A 25,814-nucleotide genomic window follows, 5' to 3' on the forward strand; every position below is an offset into this window, starting at 1 on the left:
TTTGTAGGGTGCACAGAAAGCATACGTTGTTATAGCGTATCTTATTATATTTTTGCATAGTGCTTTGTATATTAGTATTTTTAGGGGTATGGGAACTATGTCTTTTAACCTGTAGAGTTTGCCACTTATTGTTTGGAGTTTGTTGGTTTGATAGATTCCAGTTCATATCTGCATCGAAGTAAATTCCAAGGTATCGTATTGTTTCAACCCGAGTGATTGTAGTGGTTTTGCTGTTCTGTGTGTTTTTTATGTTGGAAAGTGGATGTTGGATGGTTATATATTTGTTATCAACTAGTCGAGTCAGTGGATTTCTGAATATCATTAATTTTGTCTTTTCTGAGTTTAGGTGTATGGAGTTTTTCGTGAGCCAGTCTATGATCAGATTTATGTCATGTTGCATATTTGTTTGGGCTATGCTTGCGTTATTATGTATGGATATTATTGCTGTATCGTCTGCGCGCGCGCGCGCGTGTGTGTGTTGATAATTTTGGGCGGGTGGGGGGGAGTTAGCCATTAAAGGCGAATTAATTATGTTATGAAAATTTTGGAAATAAAATTTTATTTTGACGCATGTTTCGAAAGATAAAGTATAGGAAAAATATCGCTACTTCAAAACTGCCGTTTATTTCGATTTGTAGGGAGTGATTGGGGAAAACCAAGAAAGTTGAAATGCAAAAACCCTACAGATTACGTTTATAAAAATTATGCACTACGTGATATGATTCAAGATTTACATATGATTCTCTACAAAGCAAAATTTAAAAGCGCGAACCTTTGTGCAATCTGTGAACTAACCTTCGAACTAAGATTATCAATAAAAAAGAAAACTTAATTTGGAACAGATGGAGGCTATATTCATTTTTAGATTCGGATTTTCATGAATTTATAAAATAATTGTTTGACAAAAATAATTATCTTCAATCAAGTTCTTGGAGAATTTTAAAATGTATTGGCGATTAAAATAATTAGCAAAAAATTGATAGTGACATTGATCTTCCATAGTGATACAATATGAAGTGAAAATATTAAAGGATTTCTTATTTTGCGATGGCGTTAAAAACTATAATTATACGATAAAAATATGCAGCAAAATGAATATAACTCATAGTTATTTAGTCTGATATAACTTAGATTCCGATTACCGAGCAAACGGCAAGCAACTGTATTTCTTGCTTTAGGCCACAGAGCGTAGCTACTATGTACGTCAGGTAATGTAGTTAAGTGTTCTTTTTAGCGAGAAGGATTATCGCACCTTCTAATGGACATGACAGTCAAACTACACTTCTTATCCATGTTCTTTTAGCAGGTGGACAGAATATTATCCAGGTTTGCTGGAGGTGTATATAGGCCCAGCAAAGCAATGGTACGCTTACATACATGCATTTTATGGAATACAAGAGTTCCTTAGTTTTATATAGTTTTATATGTAGCAAAATCTGGCGCCCCAAAGTCTTAGCACCCATAGGCGATGGCCTAGGTTCGCCTAATGATAAAACCAGCCCTGGGTAGTATAAGGGAGAATGTAGATAGTATGTATTGGCAAATTAGCACGATGAGTGAAGGTCGAGTAATTATTATGGGGGATTTTAACTTTGGGGACATAGATTGGGAGAAGGAATGGTCTCAAGGAACAAAGGAAATGGAGTTTATACAGTTGTTAAGAGATAACTACCTGAGACAACATGTACTGGAAGGGACAAGAGATTCTAGAGTGTTAGATTTGGTCATAACATCGGAGAACATTTCAATAAGTAATTTAATTACACTGTCTCCACTTGAGGGAAAGCGATAATGTGGTCTTTCCCTTGGAGATTGTAAGATGTGCTGAATATTCTGTTAAGAAGGGATATATGTGGAAATACAAGGCTGGTGATTATGACAAGCTGAGAAGTCAGCTTTCAGCAGTGTTATGGCATTTGAATTTGAAAGGGAGAAATGTGAATGGTGCGTGGGAAATTGTCAAGGAGTATTTAAAGAAAGCTGTATCAGACTGTATTCCCAGAGTCAGAAGGAGAAATCAAGTGGGAGTTAGATGGATGAATAATATTATTAAGCAAGAGTTGCATATGAAGAAAAGGTTGTGGAGGAAGTATAAAGAAAAATGTGATGAGCGTTCCCATGAGCAGTACAAGGTACAGGCAAAGAGAGTAACCTGTATGGTAAGGAAAGCCATAGCTAATTATGAGGAAGCTAGCTGATGAATCCAAAAGAAACTCTAACGACTTCTTTCGCTATGTGGCAAGTAAAAGGAAGAATAACCATGAAAGGATGACTTTAAAAGGTGTTGATGGTAGGGAAATTACAGAGGCAAATCAAATAGTTAGTTACTTAGTGTTTTTTTGCAAAAGTGTACCATCTTGGTTGTGATATTGCAGTGCGAATGTGTCATTGACTGATGAGAGTCTAGAGCAGGGGTCGCCAAAGTTATTTGCCCGTCGACCCCGTCAAGAGTTTCTTGACTTGTTATCGACCCCCTATATTTTACTATTACGTAATTATAATAGGACAAACAAAAAAAGACGCTTATGTGAGTGTTTAGATTGTTTATTTTATAGTTACAGTGTTTATTGTATGTATAATATAGTATATATTATTATATTACTATTACTACTACTATTACTATCACTAGTAATATCACTGGTATTACTAGTGATATTAATAAACTACTGGTATTAATATATTCTCTATGTTGAAGAGTTGAGCGCTGCTCAACTCTTCAACATAGAGAAGTTTAGTTCGTGAATGAATAACGATTGAATTATAATATGTATGTTGATGAATTTTAGAACATTAACGCTCACTTGTATGTCGATGCGCAAAAATGAGACTGGGATCGAATACTTGTAAGTATCAATAAATAAGAACCACGCACGTGTTGCAATCTCGCTCCCACTGCGCCGGCTGGCAGGAACCACCAACATCCGTTTATTGGTAAATACGTGATTTTGGCCTACTTGATTGGCCTCAGTAACTATTTTCATGACCTTACTCCATCTTACAGGTCCTATTCATGGACCTGTAAGATGGAGGTAATAATCCCACGATTCACTCTTAATTGCGTTGTCATTACCTCCATGTCTTTTGTCATGGAGGTAATCCAAGTTAACCAAATTAAATATTACCCATACAATGATGTCTTATATTTTTCTGTCGACCCCTGAGCCCGAATCGACCCCTAACAATGTCATATCGACCCCTTTGGCGACCACTGGTCTAGAGATAGGCGAAATAGAGGTGCTTAGTATATTACAAAACCTTAATGCTAACACTGCCATTGGGTTAGATGCCATATTGGCCCATTTGTTACGAGAATGTGCAAGAGAATTAGTACCTCCTCTAACCAGGCTGTTTAATTTAAGCCTCGGTTCTGGTAAAGTTCCAAGAGAGGGTTAAATAATTCCACTGCATAAGGGAGATATGTTGCAAATTATAGACCAATCAAAATATCTGGAGTGGTGGTTAAGATTTTTGGCGAAATTGTTAAAAATTAGAATTCAGGACTGGGTGGACAGCAATATGTTACTTTTTAAGGGACAACATGGTTTTGTGAAGGGTAGGTCTTGCCTCAGTAACTCGCTTACTTTCTATAATAAAGTACAGTGGAGTTGGAAAAAGGAAATCCTTACTCAGTGATACTGCTGGACTTTGCAAAGGCATTTGACAGGATTCCACACGGAACTCTGTTGCATAAATTAGAGTAAATAGGTATGGATCTGAAGCTGGTGATTTGGATTAGAGGATGGCTGGTGTATAGATACCAAAGAGTGGTTTACGGAGCAGCTGAGTCCAGGAGAAGGCAAGTGACTAGTGATGTACCTCAAGACTCAGTGCTTGGTTCTCTTTTGTTTAATATGTAGATCAGTGGCGGCTGGTGAAATTTTAAGTGGGGGTGCTGCCTATACAAAATAAAAAAAAATATTTTGTTTTCCTAATCAGTAACCAATTTATTAATAAATAAATCTGTAGATTTATTTATTAATAAATTGGTTACTGATTAGAAAAAAAAAAGATTTTTTTTTGTATACGCAGCACTCCTATTTATGTATAATTATCATTAATTAATTATAAATATCTAATTAACACAAGAGATATATGGATTATAAGACCATAGGTTTAATACATATATGTAGAAATTCGTCGACTAGTTCCATTAGCAAAACTGACTAGCTTTGTCAAGACTAAACGGTGAAAAAAACGAATAAATACAAAAAAAAACAAAAAAAAAACGAAGGATTACAGTAACTGTTTACAATGATTAGGTCTAACTGCTACTGTATTAACCGTTGTAAACAGTCACCGTTGCTTCCTGTTTTTTTTTTTTTTTTTTTTTTTTTTGGTATTTGCATTTATTCGTTTTTTTTTTTCATCGTTTAGTCTTGACAAAGCTAGTCAGTTTTGCTAACGAAATTAGTCGACGAATTTGTATATATATGTATTAATCCTACATAGTCTTATAATCCAAATATCTGTTGTGTTAATTAGAGCGATAGTCAATTCAGATGATGTAGATATCTTGCAGGATTACTTAAATAGGCTGACAGTATGGACTAAGGTAAATGGCTGTCAGTTTAATTTGGATAGTTTAAGGTGATGTACTTCGGGAGGATGAGATCACATGCTGTTTACTATATTAACGGAACTAAACTGTAAGAAGTTGACGAGGCAAGGGACTTGGCAGTTATTGTGGACAGAGAACTTAAGTTTAAAGGGCATATTGCAAAGAATGCCAAAACAGCACATCAAATTATATGGTTTTGAAGAACACACAAGCTAGGATAAGGAAGTTATTGTTCCACTTTATGAGGCATTAATGAGACTGCATTTGAACTATTGTTCACAGATCTGGTCACCTGAATTTCTTGGTGATGAAGAAATGGTGGAGAAGATTCAGAGGCCAGTTACAAAGATTGTTGCAGGTCAGTTGGATCCAAAAACTAGCTGATAGACGTAGGAGAGGAGATATGATAGAAGCATATAAATTATTAAAAGGATTTTACAGGATTGATACTGATGATATTTTTAAGACCAGTGCAGGAAGGGAGAGAATGAGGGGCCATCCCTGGAGATTATGTAAGAGTGTGGTTAACAAGGGTGTTAGGACAAGATTTTTTACTTGGAGGGTTGTGAAGGGGTGGAATGCGTTGCCAGAGGTGGTTGTGAATGCTTCGTCTGTGAATGAATTTAAGGAGACGTATGATAGGTATTGTGTAAATAATGTTAGTGTGTCAATATGGGGTCTCCCGCTAAGTAATGTTAGTGTGTCAATATGAGTCTTTTGACTCCATGAAGACACTGTTATAATAATAATAATAATTATTATAATTATAACAGTGATATTGCATGATTGAAGGAACAATAGCTTATAGGGGAATTGATGTGAATAAAATGGAGATGAATAATATATTACAAAATCTTAATGTGAATACATCTGTAGAGGATTGGATGGTATACCAGCTCGGGTGTTACGTGAAGTGGCTAAAGAATTGTCAGTGCCCTTGACCATTTTGTTTATTTTGAGTCTCGGGTCTGGGTCAGTCTTGAGAGGATGGAAAGAGGGGAAAATAGTTCCATTGCATAAAGGAGGTTCCAAGACTGCTGTTGCAAATTACCGACCGATCAGCATATCAGGAGGAGTTGTCAACGTTTTGGAGAAAGTAGTCAAGAGAAAAATACAGGAATGGATAGATGAAAATGGGATACTGTATGGGGGACAGCATGGTTTCGTGAAGGTTAGATCATGACTCACTAACTTTCTCATGTTTTATAACACAGTGATGGCTGAACTGGATAAGGATAATGGTTATACAGTAATACTGCTGGACCTTACTAAGGCCTTTGACAGGATACCACATGGAATTCTAATCAATAAACTGCAGCATATAGGGATGGATATAGGGTTGGTGAGATGGATAGGAGGGTGGTTGATGGAGAGATATCAGAGAGTAGTTTATTCAGGGGTAGAGTCCAAAAGACGGCTTGTGACTAGTGGTGTGCTGCAGGGTTCTGTTCTTGGACCACTATTATTTAATTTGTTTATTAACGATATAGGAAAGGATCTGAGAGGAACTTAATTTGTTTGCTGATGAAGCAAAGTTGGAGAGAACAACAGTGAATGCACATGATGTAAAAATTTTGGAGATAGATTGGAGGACTGGGCTAAGGAGAATGGATGTCAATTTAATGTTGCAAAGTGTAAGGTTATGCATTTTGGGATGAAAAGGTTAGCAGCAGTCTACCAAATTGGTGGAACTGTACTCCAGGAGATTGGCGAAGCCAGGGATTTAAGAGTGTTGGTGGATAGGGAGTTGAAGTTTAGGGGCACATTGCAAAAGTGGCTAAATCAGCTCATCAAATCACTTGGTTACTGAAGAATACTTAGACGAGCAGAGACAAGCAAGTTATTGTTCCTCTCTATCGAGCCTTGATAAGACCCCATCTTGACTACTGTGCCCAGATCTGGGCGCCAGGGTTTCTTCTTGGTGGGGAGGAAGTGGAGAGGATCCAGAGGCGAGTGACCAAGATGATAGCAGGTCTGTGGAATGAACCTTATGAGAATAGGTTGAAGATTTGTGGTTTGCAGAAATTGGTTGATAGGCAGAAAAAGTTTGATATGATTGAAACATACAAATTACTTAAGGGTTTCTACGAGATTAATTCAGGGGACATTTTTCAGAACAGGACTGGTGGTGGGAGGACTTGGGGCCATTCATGGAAAATGGGCAAGAGTGTGGTTAGCAAGGGTGTTAGAACTAGGTTTTTTACTTGGAGAGTGGTGAATGAGTGGAATAAGCTGCTAGAGTCTGTTGTGGGTGCCATGACTGTGAATGAGTTCAAAGCAAAGTATGATAGATACTGTGTGGATGTTAATAGTTGTTCTTGACATGATGTTTAGGGCCTCCCTCGATGAGTCTATGGACTCCTTGGAGTTGCCCGTAATAATAATAATAATAATAATAATAATAATAATAATAATAATAATAATAATAATAAAATAAGAACTGTTTGAAAATAATCAAATGCAATATATGTGTACAGAATTATAAATGAAATGCTCATACTAAATAAAAAGGGACCGTCGCTGCTGTAAACACAATTAATTTCCCTCGAGTTTTTATGGCTTACAAATCAATTCAAGTTGGATTATTCGAAAATAATATTGAAAATTATAATAATAGCTTAACATAATATTTATAATTTTGCTTTTTAATTAAAATATGGGACATTAGGCTTATCCTATAAGTACAATACGAGAAAGTCCCATATATACTGGACGTCTGGCAATCCTCGTCGTGGGACATCTATTCTGTAATTGGCTAAGGTTGGAGTCTAGCTATCCACTAGTCTTCAAAAAAGTTAAGGCCAAATTACTCCAATTGGAGAATAAAAGACGTTAGCGAATATTCACACCTCCATTTTAGAACATGTGCTGCCTGAAATTATAAAATGGGGTATGATCTTTAATTTTGAGTATTATTGTTCTGGTTGGTGAATTGTGTTCATTTGTCAAACCAAATTTTGTCCTCATTTCGTTCCTACAACAATTTTTATCGGTGCTTTTCACAGTTTGGTTATCCAACACATGTGCCGATACTATTCAGGATACAAATCACTCAAATCTACTTTTATCAAACTTGTTATTGTCGCCCCATAATACAGCTTTCTAAGCTTTCACGTCCCACTGGACATGCTTTTTGCACCATTGAAATGACCTTGCATGTTTGTTCGAGTTTATTATTTATTTAGCATATGGCTCATACATGAAAAAGCTACATTACAAGAATCTTTAGTGTATATATACATATATATATATATAAAGATTTACTATAAAATACACAAAAATAATTCAACATGGTATAAAACAGTCATAAAGGAGTCACTCAGGAATGAGCCATAACGGTATGTTCATTTTAGCTTATCCAATCAACTTCACTTGGTTTAGGGTGTATGAAGTCTGATAAGTAGGTTTCCATGGTATGCCCATTGAGCACATGCTACTGTGATATGAATAATTGTCTGGTGGGAGTGATTCCCAATTGCACCTGGGTGAGGCAATCAATCCCATTTGTAAAGGTGGTCTTGGACATCTGCCATGATTGGTGCGAATTCTGTTAAGAGTACACCCAAGTTTTCCATTTTAGCTCAAAACCCAAAAGCATCTGGGTTGGGGCCGCTAATGCATGGAGGTCCCCACCAGGACTGTTTTCACTTCTCCTTCATGTTAAAATTTGTCTTCGCAAGATTTTTCTCTAGGATTGGATTGTGCCTTGAGTTTAGCCTATTTATTTCTAGGAGCGGGATGTCATCGTGGATTGGGAGATCTTGTATTTTCATGATTTTGCTATATTCAGATAGAAGAATATAGGATCTATGGAGGTGGAATGTAACAGCACTGGGAGCCAGTAGGTTGGGGGTGATTTCATAGTTCCCGAAATGAGGCGCATAGTGATGTTATAAGCTGAGCATAGAACAAGTACACATGGGTGCTATTCAGCCATGCAGGTGAGCAATATTCAGCTGCAGAGTAAACAAGACCAAGAGTAGTGCAGCGAAGCCTTGCTGGTGATATGCCTCAAGTTGTTGCGCATAGTTTTTGCAGTATGTTGTTTTGTGTTTTTAACTTGGATGCTATATTAATATGTGATTTAAAGGATAGAGTTCCATCCAAACTGACACCCATACATTTCAGGAATATGTTGTAACATAACAGTTTGTGATTGAAATAGACCATTTGTTCGAGTAATGTGGGGCATGCATAATTAGTGCTATCATGGAAACACGTTTTGTGAGTCTCGGTTCTGAATAGTTTTGTGTAGATTCGTGTTCCAATCAATTTCCGGAACTCCCCATTTAACGTGTTGGCAGATGAATGGCGGTTTTTATATATTACCCCACGATCATGTTTGGTTAATATGGTGGGTGGTCGTCTACTGTGGGTAACACTTGCAGTTGGCTCTTTCCGCTTCTATCTCAGTATTGTATCACTGATTGTTAAGCTTGGATGGCTCAATTTGCCGAACACATAGGCCTACCACATGGCATCCTATGACAATGCCTCTTTCCAAATTCATCATTTCCCTTCTTATAGTGATTTCACCTGGATACAGTTGCACTGACTTCGGAGCATCATATTCGTCCAATTTATACCTGTTACAAACACCTAACTCGTTACATGGTACGATGCAGCTTGCCCATGAAGGTGTCCTTTGACTTCTTTCCAAGAAGTGTATATTTCTATATATATATATATATATATACATACTTAAATGCTGGTCTCTCTACACCATTTTAAGTGCCTGAAATCATTATAAATTGTTGACTTCAATTTTTATACAACAACAAGGACTTTCTAATCAACTATACCAATAATTTTTACGTATAATGCATAGATTTTTTGAACACTGATTTTTCATCTTGCCGTCTTTGGACTGAGAGCAACCTGAAGATGTCAAAAAAGCACTTGGACAATGGAAACGAATGATGAGAAAATAGGAATGGTCTAGTTGTACTCATTCTCTCAGAACATTACATTGTAGACTGACCTACCTACATGCCTCACTTAGAAGAAAATAATTTCACAAGATTGTTTAGTCTTCTGAAGTAATTTACTCAATGGCGCATTAAACTGAAACCAAGGAATTATACGTTATGATATCTGGAAATCTTTAATTCATGTATGTAGAATTCAAGACTTCTGTTGCGTTATCAATCACAATTTAGAAAAAAGATCTGATTTTTGTTTGGTCTTGAATAACTACAGAAATAATCAAGCCTACTGGTTTTCCTCTAAAACATGTAGCATCTTCTGGGTAAAAAATGCCTAAAAATAAAGATAAACGTAAACTAACATTTTTAAAATAGCCATCGCCTTTTCTATAAAGAAATAATAGGCGTTAGTGGATTTATATTTTATATTTATGTAGGATACATTACAATATAAACTGACCAAAAACAAGTGGAACGTGAGACGCCATGAGTTAGCTACTGCTCAGTACTGCTCAGGCAGTTGACTGAAAAGTTGAAATCTGATGTATGAAAAGATTTGAGAAGTGCTTTCGAGATATCACACATGATTAATGCCTGATTTCTATTAAGTGTGTCTTGTGAAAAAGATGATCATAGTAGATTCTTTAATATTGCGAACGACGAAGTTGCCTTCAATATAAGGCATGGAGTTCTTTTTTCACTCAATGTTGAATGTATGGGAAAAAATGAAAAAGCTAAGCTAAAGTTGTCTTATCTGTTGTTGTTCACGCCACCATGTGTTCTTTCCGTCTTATTTCAAAACTTTTTGAAGTCTGGTCTATATAGGAAAGGCCATAAGATCATGAAATTCTATAGAAGGACGGTGGTCTTTGGGAGAGCAGAGTGAACTTCGCATAGTCTTGAAAATAGGCTTGAAAGCTACCTTGATGCAATGAGTTTTAAGGAGACTAGTGATCTTTATAGCAAGTTCACCAATGTAAGAATTAGAAACTGAAGCCATGTAGTGAATGCCACGATCTTGCTTGGAGCTGGATTAGAGGATGGCAGCATGTATATTTTGAATATGTGTTTCGAACAAGTTGAAGTGAAGTGAAATTTTACTTCATCTCTGTGATGGAGATTGCCAATTTTTTCAGCTTAGGAATGATATCTAGTTTTTTGAAACGTCACAGACAAAATGATTTATGTAACGACGTGTGAATAGGCTTGCGATATACACCAACTATACATCGCAAGCCTTTATGTTGAAATTAGTTAATAAGAAAATATTTAAATCAGACTCACTATAATTCCAGATGAAAATGTCAACATATCTCTGCCAGATTGAGGGTTTAAGAAATTGTGGATATGTGAAAACGTTTATCGAAATTTTCTATCAAGAGATTGCCACATGGCACAGAGGGGACTGCCCTTTTCGAATTCGGAAAGATGCTTGTAAATTTGACCATTCCATCTGAAGTGATCTCTCAGTTTCTGAACAATGTTTAAGGAACTGAGAGATATCGACAGGAAACAGATCATTAATAAGCTCTATGACCTAATCTACATGGACATTGTTGAACAAGGAAACGATATCTAAACTTGCTAGAAAGATAGTTTCTGGATAAGGGTGCAAAGTTCTTTATGAAGGAATCTGTATGTCATATGGTTCTTTAATAGATTAGAAAGATGCGTGGATAAAAATATATAAGTGAACTCGTACAATCCGATATCTGTTAAATAGGAATATTTGATTTCAGAACCTTTGGTTTTCCGAAAAATTCGCCTGTGTAGTTCAGTGGAGATGGAATGTACCTTCCATGGTGCTAAATCGCCCGAAGAGAGAGCGTCGTAAGTTCGATTCTAGTCGTCGACTAGAGGAACTTTAAACCTTTTTTTTTCCCGACCTTGTTAGTCTATTTCTGGCACGGGCTAGTGGTTTTGTCCCCAAAAAAACTCGTTTTTCGTTCTTTTTTTAATACTTTGTAGATTGCTCTGAGGCCTTTGACTGTATGAGATGGGATATTTTATGGGATATCATGCAAGAATCAGGAATACCAAACCATCTAGTAACTCTCATAAAGAACTTATATCAATGAAATCAAGCAACAGTAAGAATTAAAAACTCAGTGTCCCCTGCATTCCAATTTGAAACGGGATCAAGACAAGGATGCATACTCTCACCATTACTATTCAACCTTTACAGCAAAACTATAATGAAAAGATCTCTAGAAAAATGGAATGGATGCATTAATTAAATTAGGTGACCGAACAATAACTAACCTACGATACGCAGATGACACAGTGATAATAGCAACAAATGAACAGGAATTAAAATCCATTTTAAATCGATTAGAATGGAAAAGCTAAAGCCATGGTTTACGAATAAATCAAGACATATCCAAAATAATAGTTTTAAACAACGCAGAGGAGATATATATATAGAAGGAATTGAAATTGTCGACAATTTCAATTACCTTGGAGTGATAATAACAACAAAAAAAAAGGATGTAAAAAGAGATAAGAAGAAGAAGAAGAATAGCACTAGCAAAGAAAGTGATGACTGATTTAGCTAAGATCTGGAAAGACAGACACATCTCCAAAAACGCCAAAATTAAGCTTGTAGAAAACTTAGTTTTTTCGATTTTTCTCTATGCTTCTGAGTCTTGGACAATGACAAAAGATGACAGAAGAAGGATTGAGGCGTTCGAGCTCTGGTGCAGGAGAAGAATGTTAAGAGTGTCTTGGACAGAAAAACGAACAAATAAAGTATCCTAGAAGAACTGAATATCCACACGACTGACAAACAGAACCGACAAGTGAATAGTGCAATGTTTTGGATAGAATGGAAGGCAACTTCCTGGAAAAAATAATCATCCAGGGTAAACCGTGTGGGAAAAGAAAAAGAGGAGCCCCCTACAGGTGGATTGACCAAATATCAAGAATCACTGGACTTAAACTAGAACAAACAATAAGAGAAGCACAGGGGAGAAAGAAATGGCTAGGCATCATCAGGAAGGTCACGAGTTCTCAGACACGAGGAGATCCGAGAGAGAGAGAGAGAGAAACTCAAGAAAATCGACCGTGGAACCCACACTATTTTCAGACAGTAAACATAATGTTAGGATTAAGGATCACGAAATGGCGGCACTTGTCAGTCGCCTCTCTTCACTGACGCCATGTATAATTAGTGGTAGTCTTGTACCAACTATCTCTGATTAGCTACCGGTGGAGATTGAACTGTCCCTCAGTTTCCAAAAGTTATATAGGGCTGAAACGGCCTCGCCTACTCCCTATATGGGAATAAAAGGCATTAGCTAATTTATTTTTATTTTTATTTTTTAATTTCATATAGTTGTTAGGCAAAAGGACGAACTGGTGTCAACTTTCTATTAAAATCTGTAGGCCGCGTAAGCATGTTGCGTAAAAGATCAATTCTCTTCATTATTTGAACAATTAGGGTGTGGTCTAATACAGCATAATTGGACGAATCTGAAAGAAAAATCAATAGTCAGCTCTATTGATGATAACTGATGCGTTTCTTGTTACCTATGTTGATGATCTTGTTTTTTCTTTAATCAGACAGCTGATATTTTGAAATAGTGATTTGCGTTTTAGAATGCGTGATGAAGAGAAAGAGAGAGAGGACTGCAGTCTTCAGTATGATGTCGTTTGCAAAAAAGGTGACTGTGGGAGAGTAAAAAGAACCCTTTTTCTACGCCGCTAATATAATCAATGTAGGAATTTCGGACGTGTCTGCAAAGTTAATTTTTTTTAAATATATTCGCTTCTGTTTTTTTTTTTCTTCTTCTTAATTCTTTATCTAAGCTTCAGCTGATTGCGTCTTCAATTTTTCAATGAAGGCAGTCTGTCCATCGCTTTTTTTTTTTTTTTTTGTCTAAAAAAAAAGATCTTTTTGTATTTGGTTTCCAGTTTCTTGCTAGTTTAACTGTTATTTTTAAGGTTCAGCCTATTAATATGTCGATTCCATTATAATATTCTCTTTTTTCCTGCCTTGCGTTTATTTGAGTTTATAAAAACCCCGAGTTTCCGGGAGAAAAATTCCTGCTACCACCGTATCAGATCGGCTAACTAACCTTCAACTGATAAACTCATTGCTGTCTTTCTGCGACTAGTATAATATTTATGTATTCATAATTTTCTTTGTTTGATTTCGGATCTTTCTCCATACTTCTCGATGTGCTCCATAAACTCCTAATTCAGCTAGTGTAATATTATTTTTGTAATAATCATATTTTTTGCTTTATGAATTTTAGTTTGTTATTTATTTCATTTCTTATTCGTTTGCATTTTCCATATTTGGTTCTATTAGTTTTATCTCATAAATGTTTATTAAATGGAGTTTTTTTTTAATTTGTGATAGTGCGTTTATTTCTTCAATATGCCATCGGATCCATCTTGCTTTGTATTTTACACTTTTCTCAGCACTTCATATGCTGCTAGTTTAATGTTCCTTTTGACTTTTTTTTTTCAGTAAGAAGGTATAGATTCCTCATTAATGATAACATTTCTTAAATTGTTCTTTTAATCTATTTGTAATAATTTGACGTTAAATTCATTTGATTATATTTCTTTATTTTGCTTTTTACTTTATGTTTTGTTGGATTCTATATTTTTACATCAGTCGTCCATGATCACGATCAATATCTGTAGATGTTAGAACTCTAATATCCAATATTTCATCTTGTTCTACTGTTCTATTTGTTATTATTATAAAATCTATGGTAGACATTTGTTCTCTGTTATTTATAACAGAACCAACACATTTTGTGAAGAAGAGAAGTCGAGTCTTCTCTTGAACAGGATCTTCCAGTCTTCTCTATTCCTTGCTGTCCGAAAAAGTTCCTTATATGTTCTGCATCCCGAGATGTTCTTTATTGATTTCAGCCAGGTAATTCTTGATCTTCCGGGTCTTCTTTTTTCAGTTGGAAAAGTATTGATCAGGACGTTAGGAAGTCTGCCTGCGTCCATGCGTACAGTGTGGCCAAACCATCTCAGTTGTTGTTTTCTAATTTTTTCTATTATTGTCTTTTTATACGATAATTCTTGTCTGACTGTGATGTTTGTTTTCTTTTCTATCCAACTTGTTCTATTTATTTTTCTTAAGCATTTCATTTCAAATGCCAGCAGTTTTTTTCTTCTCTCTCTTTTCTTAACTGTTCATGCTTCTGCTCTACAGATGACTGTTGGTATTATTTATTTTAAACTCGTTTTCTGTAGAAATCTGAAGTAATTTTATTTCATTTGAGTTTTGGGTTGTTTTATTGAATCTTTGACGTATGTCTGGTATTACACTAGTAGTAGTAGTATTCGCATGATGATACAGCGGCCGTGAGGCCCCTTTCACGGAGAAGTACGGCACTATCTCATTCCCCTTAATTTTATCATACCTAATTTGCATAGCTGACGAATATATATAGCTGGATCTTAAGTGTCCCTGACGGCAATCCGTTGTGTGTTCGCGGTGCAAGTTTGCCTGTTCTGGGGGGGACCGAGTTTCCGGTTGATAAAATCCCCTGCCTCTGAATGAAACCTGCTAATTCGCCTTTCGTCGAAAGAGGCCAGATAAAGGTTCCTGACGTCACCGACAGGAATCGAATCTCAGGTCTTTCCGACCTTAGTCTATACCGACTAAGCTGCGGAGGGTCCTGGTATCACACTGTTTTCAATCCTTGCATTTGAGTCTCCTGCTAGTATTATTAATTTAGCTGATGATTATTTTCCCCCATTTACAGTTCTGTGTAGCGTTTCATAAAATTTTTTAATTTCTGTTTTCAGTTTTTCTTCTTCAGGGGCTATAGGCACCAATTTTATTAAAGGTTTTACCTTGAAGTTTTTTTTTTTGTTAATTCCCTGTATTCTTTCAGATATGTATTCCCATTCTTTTATTTCATTTTGAAAATCCTCATATGTTATTATTTCTACACCGGCTTTAGCTCTCTTTCGTTTTTATGCTCCACTGAAAAAAATCTGATAATTATTTAAATTTACACATTCCTTTACCTTTACTTTTTTTCCCCTGATATACAAGCTATTTTTTATATTTTTCCTATCCAATTCTTCAATTAATTCTTGTTTTTGATTAAAGGAACACATTTTCTAACTCTGAATCCTTGTGTGCCATTTCCAGCTCCTTTTTCTGTTGTTTTTTCCTGGTCAGATTCGTCGGTACAGTCTGACTACATCTTGTATTGCTTCTATGAGCGTTTAATTTTCAACCGTAAAAACTAGATTCAATTTTTATCAAGTTATGCTTGGAGACGTTAACTAAAACTTTTTCATCAGGTAAAGAAACAGTCAAAGCAAACTTTTTTGTTACTGCAAAGAGCGTTAAACTTGTTGATTTTTGTCTGTTTTGCAGAATAAAAAAATTCTGTTGTAAAAATGGTTCTAAAAATACCATAGGTCGGCATATGTGGAGTTTCTTAATATGTAATGTAAATCAAAACATAAAGAATCTTGGTCAATAGCGAACGTTCTGGATATTCTGTAGCTCCAAACATCAATAGCCACCTTGCGATAAATACATTTGGCTCTTCTAGAATGAAAACCTTGTTTGAAATAAGAGTTAGAGATGACATTATAGTCTCCACAATGCTTCAGATATGTAAGTTGGTTTAATAATTTGGACTTTTGGAATTTTAAATTAAATTATCCAGGCGAAGTACTTTTTTCTTGACTTTCCCATCAAGATTGTTCGTATTAAATAAAGAGACTTTCGACCAATAAGTATAATTAGAAAAAAGGTGATTTATTATTATTATTATTATCTGACCTCCATGGAGTTAGAGACTCATCGTGGGAGGTACACACTATTACACATAAAGCTCATCCAATCGTGCTTTAAACGAATTTAACGTGTTTACATTCACAACACACTTAGGCAATGCATTCCACTCACCAAAACCATTCTCCATGCAAAGAATCTCTCCTGACTCCTCTGCACATGCACACCCTCCTTATACAGTTTCCAGCGATGGCCACTTGTTTTATTCGCCCCCTTTCCCACTGTATGAAAAATATCTTTCATGTCAACCTGATAACAACCCCTGACTAGCTTATATGTCTCAATCATATCCCCCCCCCCTCTTCTTGCTATTCACCAGGCTTTGCAGCTTACATTCCAAAGACCACCGACCACTTTTGTGAATCTTCTCTGGACCCTTTCAAACATATCCTAGTCACCATGAAAACCAGGCAACCAAATCTGTGCGCAATAATCCATATGAGACCTGATCAAGGCATCATAACCTCTCTATTTCTGCATGTCAAGGTCCTCCGCACCATTGCTCCTAGATATCGCATCTCATTTCCTCTATATCCGTTAAAGTTTCCCCACCAAGTGTAAACTTTACATCCCATCATTTTTTATCAAATCTCAAAAACTTGCATTTTATAACATGGAACTGATAGTTCTGCTTACCTGCTCATTCATGCAATCTATTCAAGTCCCCTTGTAAGGCCGTAACATCTAGTTGACTCTGCTTTGCTCTCTCAAGTTTGCATCATCAGCAAACAGCTGCATATCACTAGTTAAACCCATCCCAATACTAACATTCAAATTAGCTTACAATGGTCCCAAAACTACCCCCCTTTGCTACACCACTAGTTACCTTCCTCTTTTGGGATACTGCACTCCTATAGACAATTTTTTGATACCTGTCTGACAGCCAGTTACTGATCCAACTCAGAATTCTGTTATGCAGTCTCGTCTGTTTCAATTTATTTACCAGCTTGTGGTGTGGTGTGGTAGTTTATTAAAAACGTTTACAAAATCCAAGTATTCGTACACTATTGTATATACATCCCCCCATTTCCAAGGTATTTATCACCTTATTATAGTACATAAGTAATTTTATCAACCCATTTCTGTATCCATCTTCTCACCAACCTCTCCAGTACCTTCACCACAAATCTAGATATACAGATTTCCCTATAATTTGCACAGCCTTATCACCCACCTTTATGCAGTGGAACAATTTTACCCTGTTTCCACTCCCTTGGTGTTAGGTAAAAATGATCAATTTTGTTATTAGCTCAGTGAATGTGGCGTTTGCACACCACGGTGCTTGACCGCACGAAGAAAGACGTCTTGGTTTCGAATCTAGTCGGCGACTAGAAGAAATTTTTCTAAGCCTTTTTTTGACCGGTTCCCGAGTTAGTCGATCTCTGGCACGGGCAAGCGGGTTTTTTCACCCGGAAACTCGGGTTTTTCGTCCCGTAAAACTCAAGAAAATCGACCGTAGAACCCACATTATTTCAGACATTAAATACGAGTATTAGGGTTAGGGACCATGAGATGGCAGCACTTGTTGAGCGGTCTCTCTTCACTACGTGCCGCTTAATTAGTGATAGCCTTGGGCCAGCTATCTCTGATTGGGTACCAGTTGAGATTGAACTGCCCACTCAGTCTCCAAAAGTTAGATAGGGCTTAAACTGCCTCGCCTACTCCCTATATACAGGAATAAAAAGGCGTTAGCTGATTTTTTTTATACTCATTGCTGGAATTATAGTTATTGGTCAAAAGTCTCAGCATTTAATATGAACAATCTTGTGACCATTCTTACATAGGCCAGACTTCAAGAAGTTTTGAAATAAGACAGCAAGGTCGCGTGGGAGACGTAACAACAACACCAGAGGAGCCAACTCGAGCGTGGTTTTCATCTTTCCTACCTGCACCACAGCATTGAGTGGGACAGGCATAAGAGCTCCCTGTCTTATATTGAAGACAACTTTATCGTTTGCAATATTAAATAATCTACTATAGTTACATTTTCGCAAGCACACTTAATAGGAATCAGGTATTATTCTGTATGATATTTGGAAATCGCTTATCAGATCTTTTCATAAGTCAGAATTCAACATTTCAGCCAACTACATGTGCACAGTACTGAACAATGCCTAACTCATGCGACCTTACACTTTTCACGTTTTGGGTCCGTTTGTTTTAATAATGTTAGTTTATAATTTCATTTATTTTATTTTATTATTTATTAAATTTATTTTTATGTATTTTTTCCTTAGAAGAAGCTACAAATTTTAGTGGTGAATCTTGTAGTTTTCATTATTTCTTTAGTTATCTATGACTAAATAAAAACTCAGTTTTTTATTATTATTTAATAACAGAAGTTTTGAAACTTACAAGTCTGAAGCGTTATAAGTGTAAACACTTACAAGTTTGGAGCACCTCCGTAGCACAATAAGAAGAAGAACGATGGTACGATCGGCCTTCGATTGTAAAAGACAAGTTCTATTTTCCTTGTGACAAGGTAATCTTTATATTGATTCCCCCCCGCCCCCACCAATTAAAGGTAAGTTAGCTGACCTCATATGTAAGTATGTTTTTATCTTCTAGAAACTCGGAATGTTTATGCCTCATACAGGCAAATCGCCAAGAGAACACACACAGTTTACTGATAAAATACACTATTGGTGGTGGTCCGTAGAAGACATTGTTGATGGTTGATCTGTTGAATGTATTGATGGTAGCAGTGTTGTGTAACTAGAAGATTGAGTAAGGGAGAGGATGAGTTTAGTGTGGAATAATGTGGTCTCCCGCGATGAGTCCAAGGACGTCTTGGAAGTATCACATGGGAATAATAAACAATAGACAGACTCTGCATAATGTGCCTAATGATTCTATTCTTTTCTATTTCCTCAGCCATACGGGTGGTGTGTGTGTGTGGGGGGGGGTAGCTGTATGCTACCATACTAGGGAAATGTTTATAAGCAAGGTAGTTTCTTATGACTGTAGCCTGTGTGCTCACAGGACTGGTTTGCCTGCTTGCGGGATGAAAAAACTAAGATAAACTGGTGGAAAAAACCCTGCTGTCCACACCCAAGACTGGCTGACTTGACTATGGCTGAGGAAGATTCTTAAGCTCCTCACATTGTCGACGAGATATGGTTGCGAAGCGCATAGTCACTAGGCTAACCGCACAGCTTGATTACTTACGTTTTTAAATTTGCAAAATAACGGCTTTTTCGAAGGGTTTAGATCTTTTTTTTGTGTTCATATAAATCTTTCTGAAAATGCTGTCAGTCAAAAGACAGCAAAACAAGTAGAAGAATTATTTAGTTTTTTTAAAATCTACGAGTTTATTTATTTTTGTCATTATTTATCGACAAAGAGAGAGAGAGAGAGAGAGAGAGAGAGAGAGAACTTTTTCTTTTACTTCTACCTAGATATTATTCAAATTTTCCGATAAGAGGATACATTTGAAAATCTTGTCTTGGCATAAAAAGATCTCCTCTCCTCTCTTCAGAATCGCAGAACCTAGGTATTCACTTTCTCCTTTGGTGAGTATTTTATTTCTGAACAAGTCTGAATCTTATAAAAATCACTAAATCGCCAAGCACAAAATCCACGATCCCCCTTAATGAAATCGATTGATTTATGAACATAACTATATATATAAAAAATATTTATGAACATTATTCACCAGTTTTATCCACTCTCTTCCACACAGATGTTCAGCCACTTGTTGATTACTTTTGGCATTTCTAATTCTGTCTTTAACATTAAATATGTTACGACTCGCGCAGCCACTAGCTTCACCTATTCACAGTTCAACTTCAAATTTTAGATCAAATTTTCATCCTTTGTTCATCACAATTGTATTTTCGTTTTGATTAATATTTCTTTGTGCATTTTTCTTATAAAATATAGGTGTTCAAATGCTAATATCAACGACTTTATTTTCTGTTACTGTATGAGTTGTATATGTTGAACACGATGCACTGTGGAATTATTCGAATAGATAAGTATAGCACAAGTCAGTACAGTAGTTAGAATATAGCAGCGTGTCAGATGAACGAAACAGTCCCTAGATGGCGGTCTTAGGCAATGAATTTTGTGCGTATATTTTAAGAGAACCGGATTTTTGTAATGGGTGCTGTTATAGTAAGTAGAAATGTAGTATACATGAATAATTCTTCGTTTAACTAAAAAAAAAATGGATAGTAAGGAGAAGAACGTCAAAGGGGGAAGGAAAAACAGAGTCGACGTTTCTGTTAAAGAGATTAGTGGACAAAATCGCTGGAATCCTTCGAGTTCAAATGACATTACAAATCCTCATGGCTTGCAGGTGGATGGCGACGTGTCAGAAAAGGATGCACCTGTCACCAGCGAGGTATCTGAAGATACGGATTCTTTACCCGATTCGCATCTGACAGAAACAGATAAGATGCGGAAGGAAAAACGACTTAATGGACTGAAACAGCCAATGTTAATTGGAGACATCGTAAGAAGTTTTTAGACTTTATTTATTTATTAATCCACTCGTGGTTCCATTATTTCTATATATCGTTTGAAGACACGAAAACATATTTTAGTTGAGTGCGTGCCGTGATATTTTAGCATTAAAAAAAAAAAAAAACAGTTGAGACATTGAGCAGTGGTCAAATATTACTAATTTGTTTGAATGCGTTTGTGCTTATACTACTATGTATCTGGAAGGTTTTGATTATTTGAAATGTCGTTTTATTAGATTGTTTATCTTTGAAAATCATCCACTTATTTATTTATTGTTATTATTATTTTAGAGTAATACATTAGTTAAATAAATATTAAGTTATCCTGAAAACAGGAGACTTTAAAATAATGATGAAATTGTGGAGTGGTATAGAAAGAGAAAGGTGGTAAGCTCATTGAGCATTATGTAGCACACAAGAAGGTGACAAGTCTTATAACAGTGCAAAATTATGTTAAGGGAGAACATTACTCAAGCAGGCTGAAGGAAAGCCCAAGGAGTTCTTTTACTCTGTAGCAAGTAAAAGGAATAATTGTTATGGAAAGATAGGTTTAAGGAACTGATGATAAAGAGGTGTGGTGACAGAAGTACAAGAAATAATTTGAGTTACTGAGTGATGGCTTTGCATATCGTTCAGGTGGAGATATTGCAGTTGCCTGTGTGACACACAAGTGCTTAGGATATGAAAATCAGTGTGAATCCTGGGATTGAATTGGATATCAATCCATTTGTTATGAGAAAAATGAATGGCAGTGACTCTGACCAAATTGTTTTTTCTCAGCCCTGATAAGATCCAATAGGAGTAGAAAGAGGACAAAACAATTTCATTAGATAAAGGAGGCTCAAGACAGGTAGCGAATTATAGACTGATCAGAATCTTGAAAGCAGTGATAAAGGTATTGATAAGTTAGATGAGGAAAATTTTTGATTTGATAAAATCAAATCTTACTATAAGGGCAAGATGATTTGATAAAATGCTATAGGGGGCAAGAAAAATGTAAAATGAATGAGCATATTGACATCAAAGAATAATATATGATGGTGCAGAATATTTCAGAGAAGGTAAGTGACTAGTGGAGTCTGAAGACTTGCAAGAGACTTACATTATCCATTATTTACATACTTTAGGAAGTATAATTGGCACACAGTGCCTGTTATATGTCCCTTAATTTCATTCACTGATACAGCACCCACAGGCACTTTTGACAACCTGTTCCTCGCATTCACCATTCCATATGGAATCAGCATGATTTTTTCATCTTGCTAACTGGACAGTGTTAATTTTGTTCTCCAGCCACTGTTTTTATAGCAATTTCAAAATAATACAATTCAACTAAATTACCATTGCCAAGCAAAAAATCTGGTCCTTGCACTCTTGTGAACCACAGTGATCACTCGGTTGTTAAAAAAGCACACCAGTACATAGAGATAAGGAAGTTATTCACCTTTATAAAGTTTGATACTACCACATTTGGACTACTACTGTGATCAGATTTGGTTGCTTTGGTTTCTTTTGTGGAAGAGGAGATGGTAGAGCAGATCCAGAGGGAAGTGATAAAGATGACCGTTGATCTGTAGAACCCTATGAAGATAGAATTTGAAGGTTTATTTATGAATTACATACTTGAGAAGAAGCTAAGAGAAAAACTGTCAAAGAAACTTGGAAAATAAACTCAGTTCAAACCAATAAGAAAATAGTTGAGAAATAATGGGAATTTAACACCTTCTTTGTGGTCTAAGGTAGACTATAAAAATGTGGAGCAAGCAAAGTAGATCTTTAGTTTATCCTTAGTATCTCTAATCAAGACTCGTGTGTTAATCAAGCAGTGAATTTAGTTTTTTTTAATTGGCTATTTGTGGAGTTGTGGTCAATTTCTTGATAAGTAGGAGTGATATTTTTCTTCTATATTCAGCAGAATCCATGGCAATAATAGCTTTGGTATTGGTGAGATGGCTTATCATCATAGTGACCATCAGGCTTTAAATTTTACTGATGAAATGTTAGAAGGGAGAAAATTTGACATTAAGTAGTATAGAGGAAAATGCTAAATGAAAAATGTTAGCATCATCACTGGGGAGATTGGATAAATTATGTTCAGTATTGTGGAGGAAATCTGAATATGGTTTTTTGATAACTATAACAAGATCATGTCCTTTTGATAGAACAAGAATTTCATCCTGATATGTTGAATACCCACTTTTCGTCTTTGTTTTTCACTGGGAGGAGAGATGTGCCTCTCCACCAAACTGGAGAGTGCAACATTACATAGCTAAGTTTTTATCCCAGCTACTAAACTGCCAAATTCACCAAATAAGAAACTGTTTGGGTTTTTTGCTAAAAGTGAGGAATTTGTCTCTTTGACCATCAGATTTAATGGTTAGTTTTGAGTCCTTATTCACCAACACTCTTGAAGACAGAGTTGCATGTCATTCAGCTTGCACTTATGCACATAAAATAAAACTGCTATGAAAAATGTACGATTTATACAGATTCATTGAGTTCTTTACAGGTTTTCCCCCTTCCTTTGTTACATCCACATCCAATGCTTTGAAGAACCTTAATTTTGATTTGGTTGTTCTGAATTCCCAGCCACAGTGGAATGAAAGGAAATGAGACTGTAGATGCATATGCTACATCAGCTGATACGTTTTCCATGCACTGTTTGATAGTCTCATATATAGGCTTCTTCTTCTTCTGCAGCTTGTCCCACTTAAGTGGGGTTGCTGTTAATGATGAGTCTCCTCCACATCCTCCTGTTTTGGGCTGTCACCACATCCAAGTTCTTCATTCTCAAGTCCTCTTCTACCAGCTTCCTCCATCTCTTCTTTGGCCGTCCACGCTTCCTCCTTCCTTGCACATCCATCTGTATGACCTTTCTTCCCACATGTTTTTCTTCCCTCCTCATCACATGACCAAACCATCTCAACCTTGCCTCCTGTATCTTCGCGCCTAAGTTCGTAACTTTCACTGTTCCCCTCACATAGTCATTTCTCAGACGATCCTTTCTGGTCACACCACACATCCACCTAAGCATTCTTATCTCTGCTACCTCCATCCTACTGATTTTAATTTTTCTCAGGGCCACAGTTTGCATAGCATATGTCATAGCTGGCCTCACTACTGTCCTATAGATTTTGCCTTTCAGATTGATTGGCACCCTCTTATCGCATAGCACTCCAGCCATCTCTCTCTCTCCAGTTCCTCCAACCTGCTTGTATCCTGCATCCTACTTCCTTCTCAGCCCTTCCATTTTCTTCCACTGTTGAACCTAAGTATCTAAAGTCCCATCTACTCTGTCTTACTTCTGCTCAGTCTCATACTTCTCTCTTCCAGTATTTCATCTTTCCAGTTTAGCTGCCACTTCTTCTCTCGAATCTGCACACAGCAAGACGTCATCTGCATACAACATTGTCCAAGGCGCGTCTTCTCTCACCTCCTCTGTCACCACCTCCATCACAATATTAAACAGAAACAGACTTAATGCTGACCCTTGATGCAAGCCAACTGTTACTTGAAAACTTTCCGTCTGTCCCAGACAGGTTCGAACTCGTCTTCACATTTCTGTACATCTCCTGCACCAACATGACATATTTCTCCGGTACCACCTTCTTCCTCAGATAACTCCAGACGTCTTGCCTTAGCACTCTATCGTATGCTTTCTACAGATCAATAAACACCAGATGTAGCTCCCATTGTTTCTCTTGAAACTTTTCCATCATCTGCCGTAAACCAAAGATAGCATCTGTTGTTGATCTACCATGCATGAAGCCAAATTGTTCCTTTGTAATCTCCACCTCCTTCCTCAATCTTCCATCAAGAACCCTTTCTAGGATTTTCATTGTGTGGGACATTAACTTTATTCCTCTGTAATTCTTGCAGTCTTGTGCATCCCCTTTACCCTTGTAGATGGGGACAAAAGTACTTTCCCTCCATTCCTCAGGTATATTTTCCTGTTGGCAAACTTTCATGAACAGGTCCGACAGCAAGTCAATTCGCTCTTTCCCCAGTGCCTTCCAGGCCTCCACTGGAATCCTGTCTGGGCCTACCGATTTTCCATTCTTCATCCTCTTCATGGCCTCCTTCACTTCCACTCTACTGATGTTCTGCACCAGTAGAGTGGAAGTGAAAACTACAGATAGTTTATATGATTGAAGCTTATTATCCAATTGCAATTGTGGCAGGAAACACTGACAAATTGCATGTGATTAAGCCTGAAATTAAGCATTGTTAGTCTTGTCAATGTAGAAACAGAAAAGAGGAAGTTGATCTTTCTAGGCTCTGCATAGGTTACAGTCATCGTAGACTTTCTTATTTACTGGGGGCTGATGACTCACCTATGTGCAAAAAATGCAACAAATATTTTACCATTTGTTTTCTCATGGAGTGCCTGCACTTTACATGAAGGAAGAATGAAATTTTTATTTATCTGGCTATATGTGCCAGGCCATATATACTCAGGCAGATAGAATTTATTACTCCTATATATTTCACTCAGTGTGTCATGAGCTTCATTTAGAGAAATGCAGAAGAACTGGTTACGACATTTAAATTATGGTGTCTACCAGATCCCATGCACTGGTATCTGGTAGACTTTGGACAGTCTGGAAGATCAGCAGCCATCTGTCATGAAGATTATAAATCTTACGTCCAGTACCACAAACCGAAACAGTCTGGCCTATCAGAACATGCCATCTTGACTAAATGTAAAATTTTTTGGAAGAAAACTAAGCATTTACATAGAAATAGATTCCTTATAGAGCACTTTTATAAAAAAAAAAGTCGCGACTTTTCTTCACTGACTGAACTTAAACTGATCTGATGACCATCGGTTATCCTCTTTATGGGAAGTCTTATTGTATCATTTTTATGCAAATTCCTGATTATTATTATATTATAATATGTAATAATTTCATTTAAATTAGTGGAGCTTTTTTGAAATTGATTCTTTTATTATAATTTTATATTATGTTCCATTATCGATGTACTAAGGATGCTTATCATACTCAGGCAAAAAGTTTGCAGCTAAAAATTTATTTCATGTAAATTTAAGTTTTCTGTCTTTAATTTTTCTAAGTATG

At 36.4% G+C, this 25,814-nt stretch overlaps 1 protein-coding gene across 1 annotated transcript in view; it reads left to right on the plus strand.

The window, feature by feature from the left end:
* Positions 1–20,438: 20,438 nt before the first annotated feature.
* Positions 20,439–25,814, plus strand: part of rt (Protein O-mannosyltransferase rt) — a 375,338-nt gene continuing 369,962 nt past the window's right edge. Inside the window, exon 1 of the mRNA XM_090396396.1 lies at positions 20,439–20,726. Coding sequence (XP_090252522.1) covers positions 20,439–20,726 — 288 coding nt within the window. The remainder of the gene's footprint in view (positions 20,727–25,814) is intronic.

This window comes from Typopeltis vanoorti, chromosome 8, assembly GCF_054136105.1.
Source record: "Typopeltis vanoorti isolate ZY-2024b chromosome 8, IOZ_Tvanoo_1.0, whole genome shotgun sequence".
Lineage (NCBI taxonomy): Eukaryota > Metazoa > Arthropoda > Arachnida > Uropygi > Thelyphonidae > Typopeltis > Typopeltis vanoorti.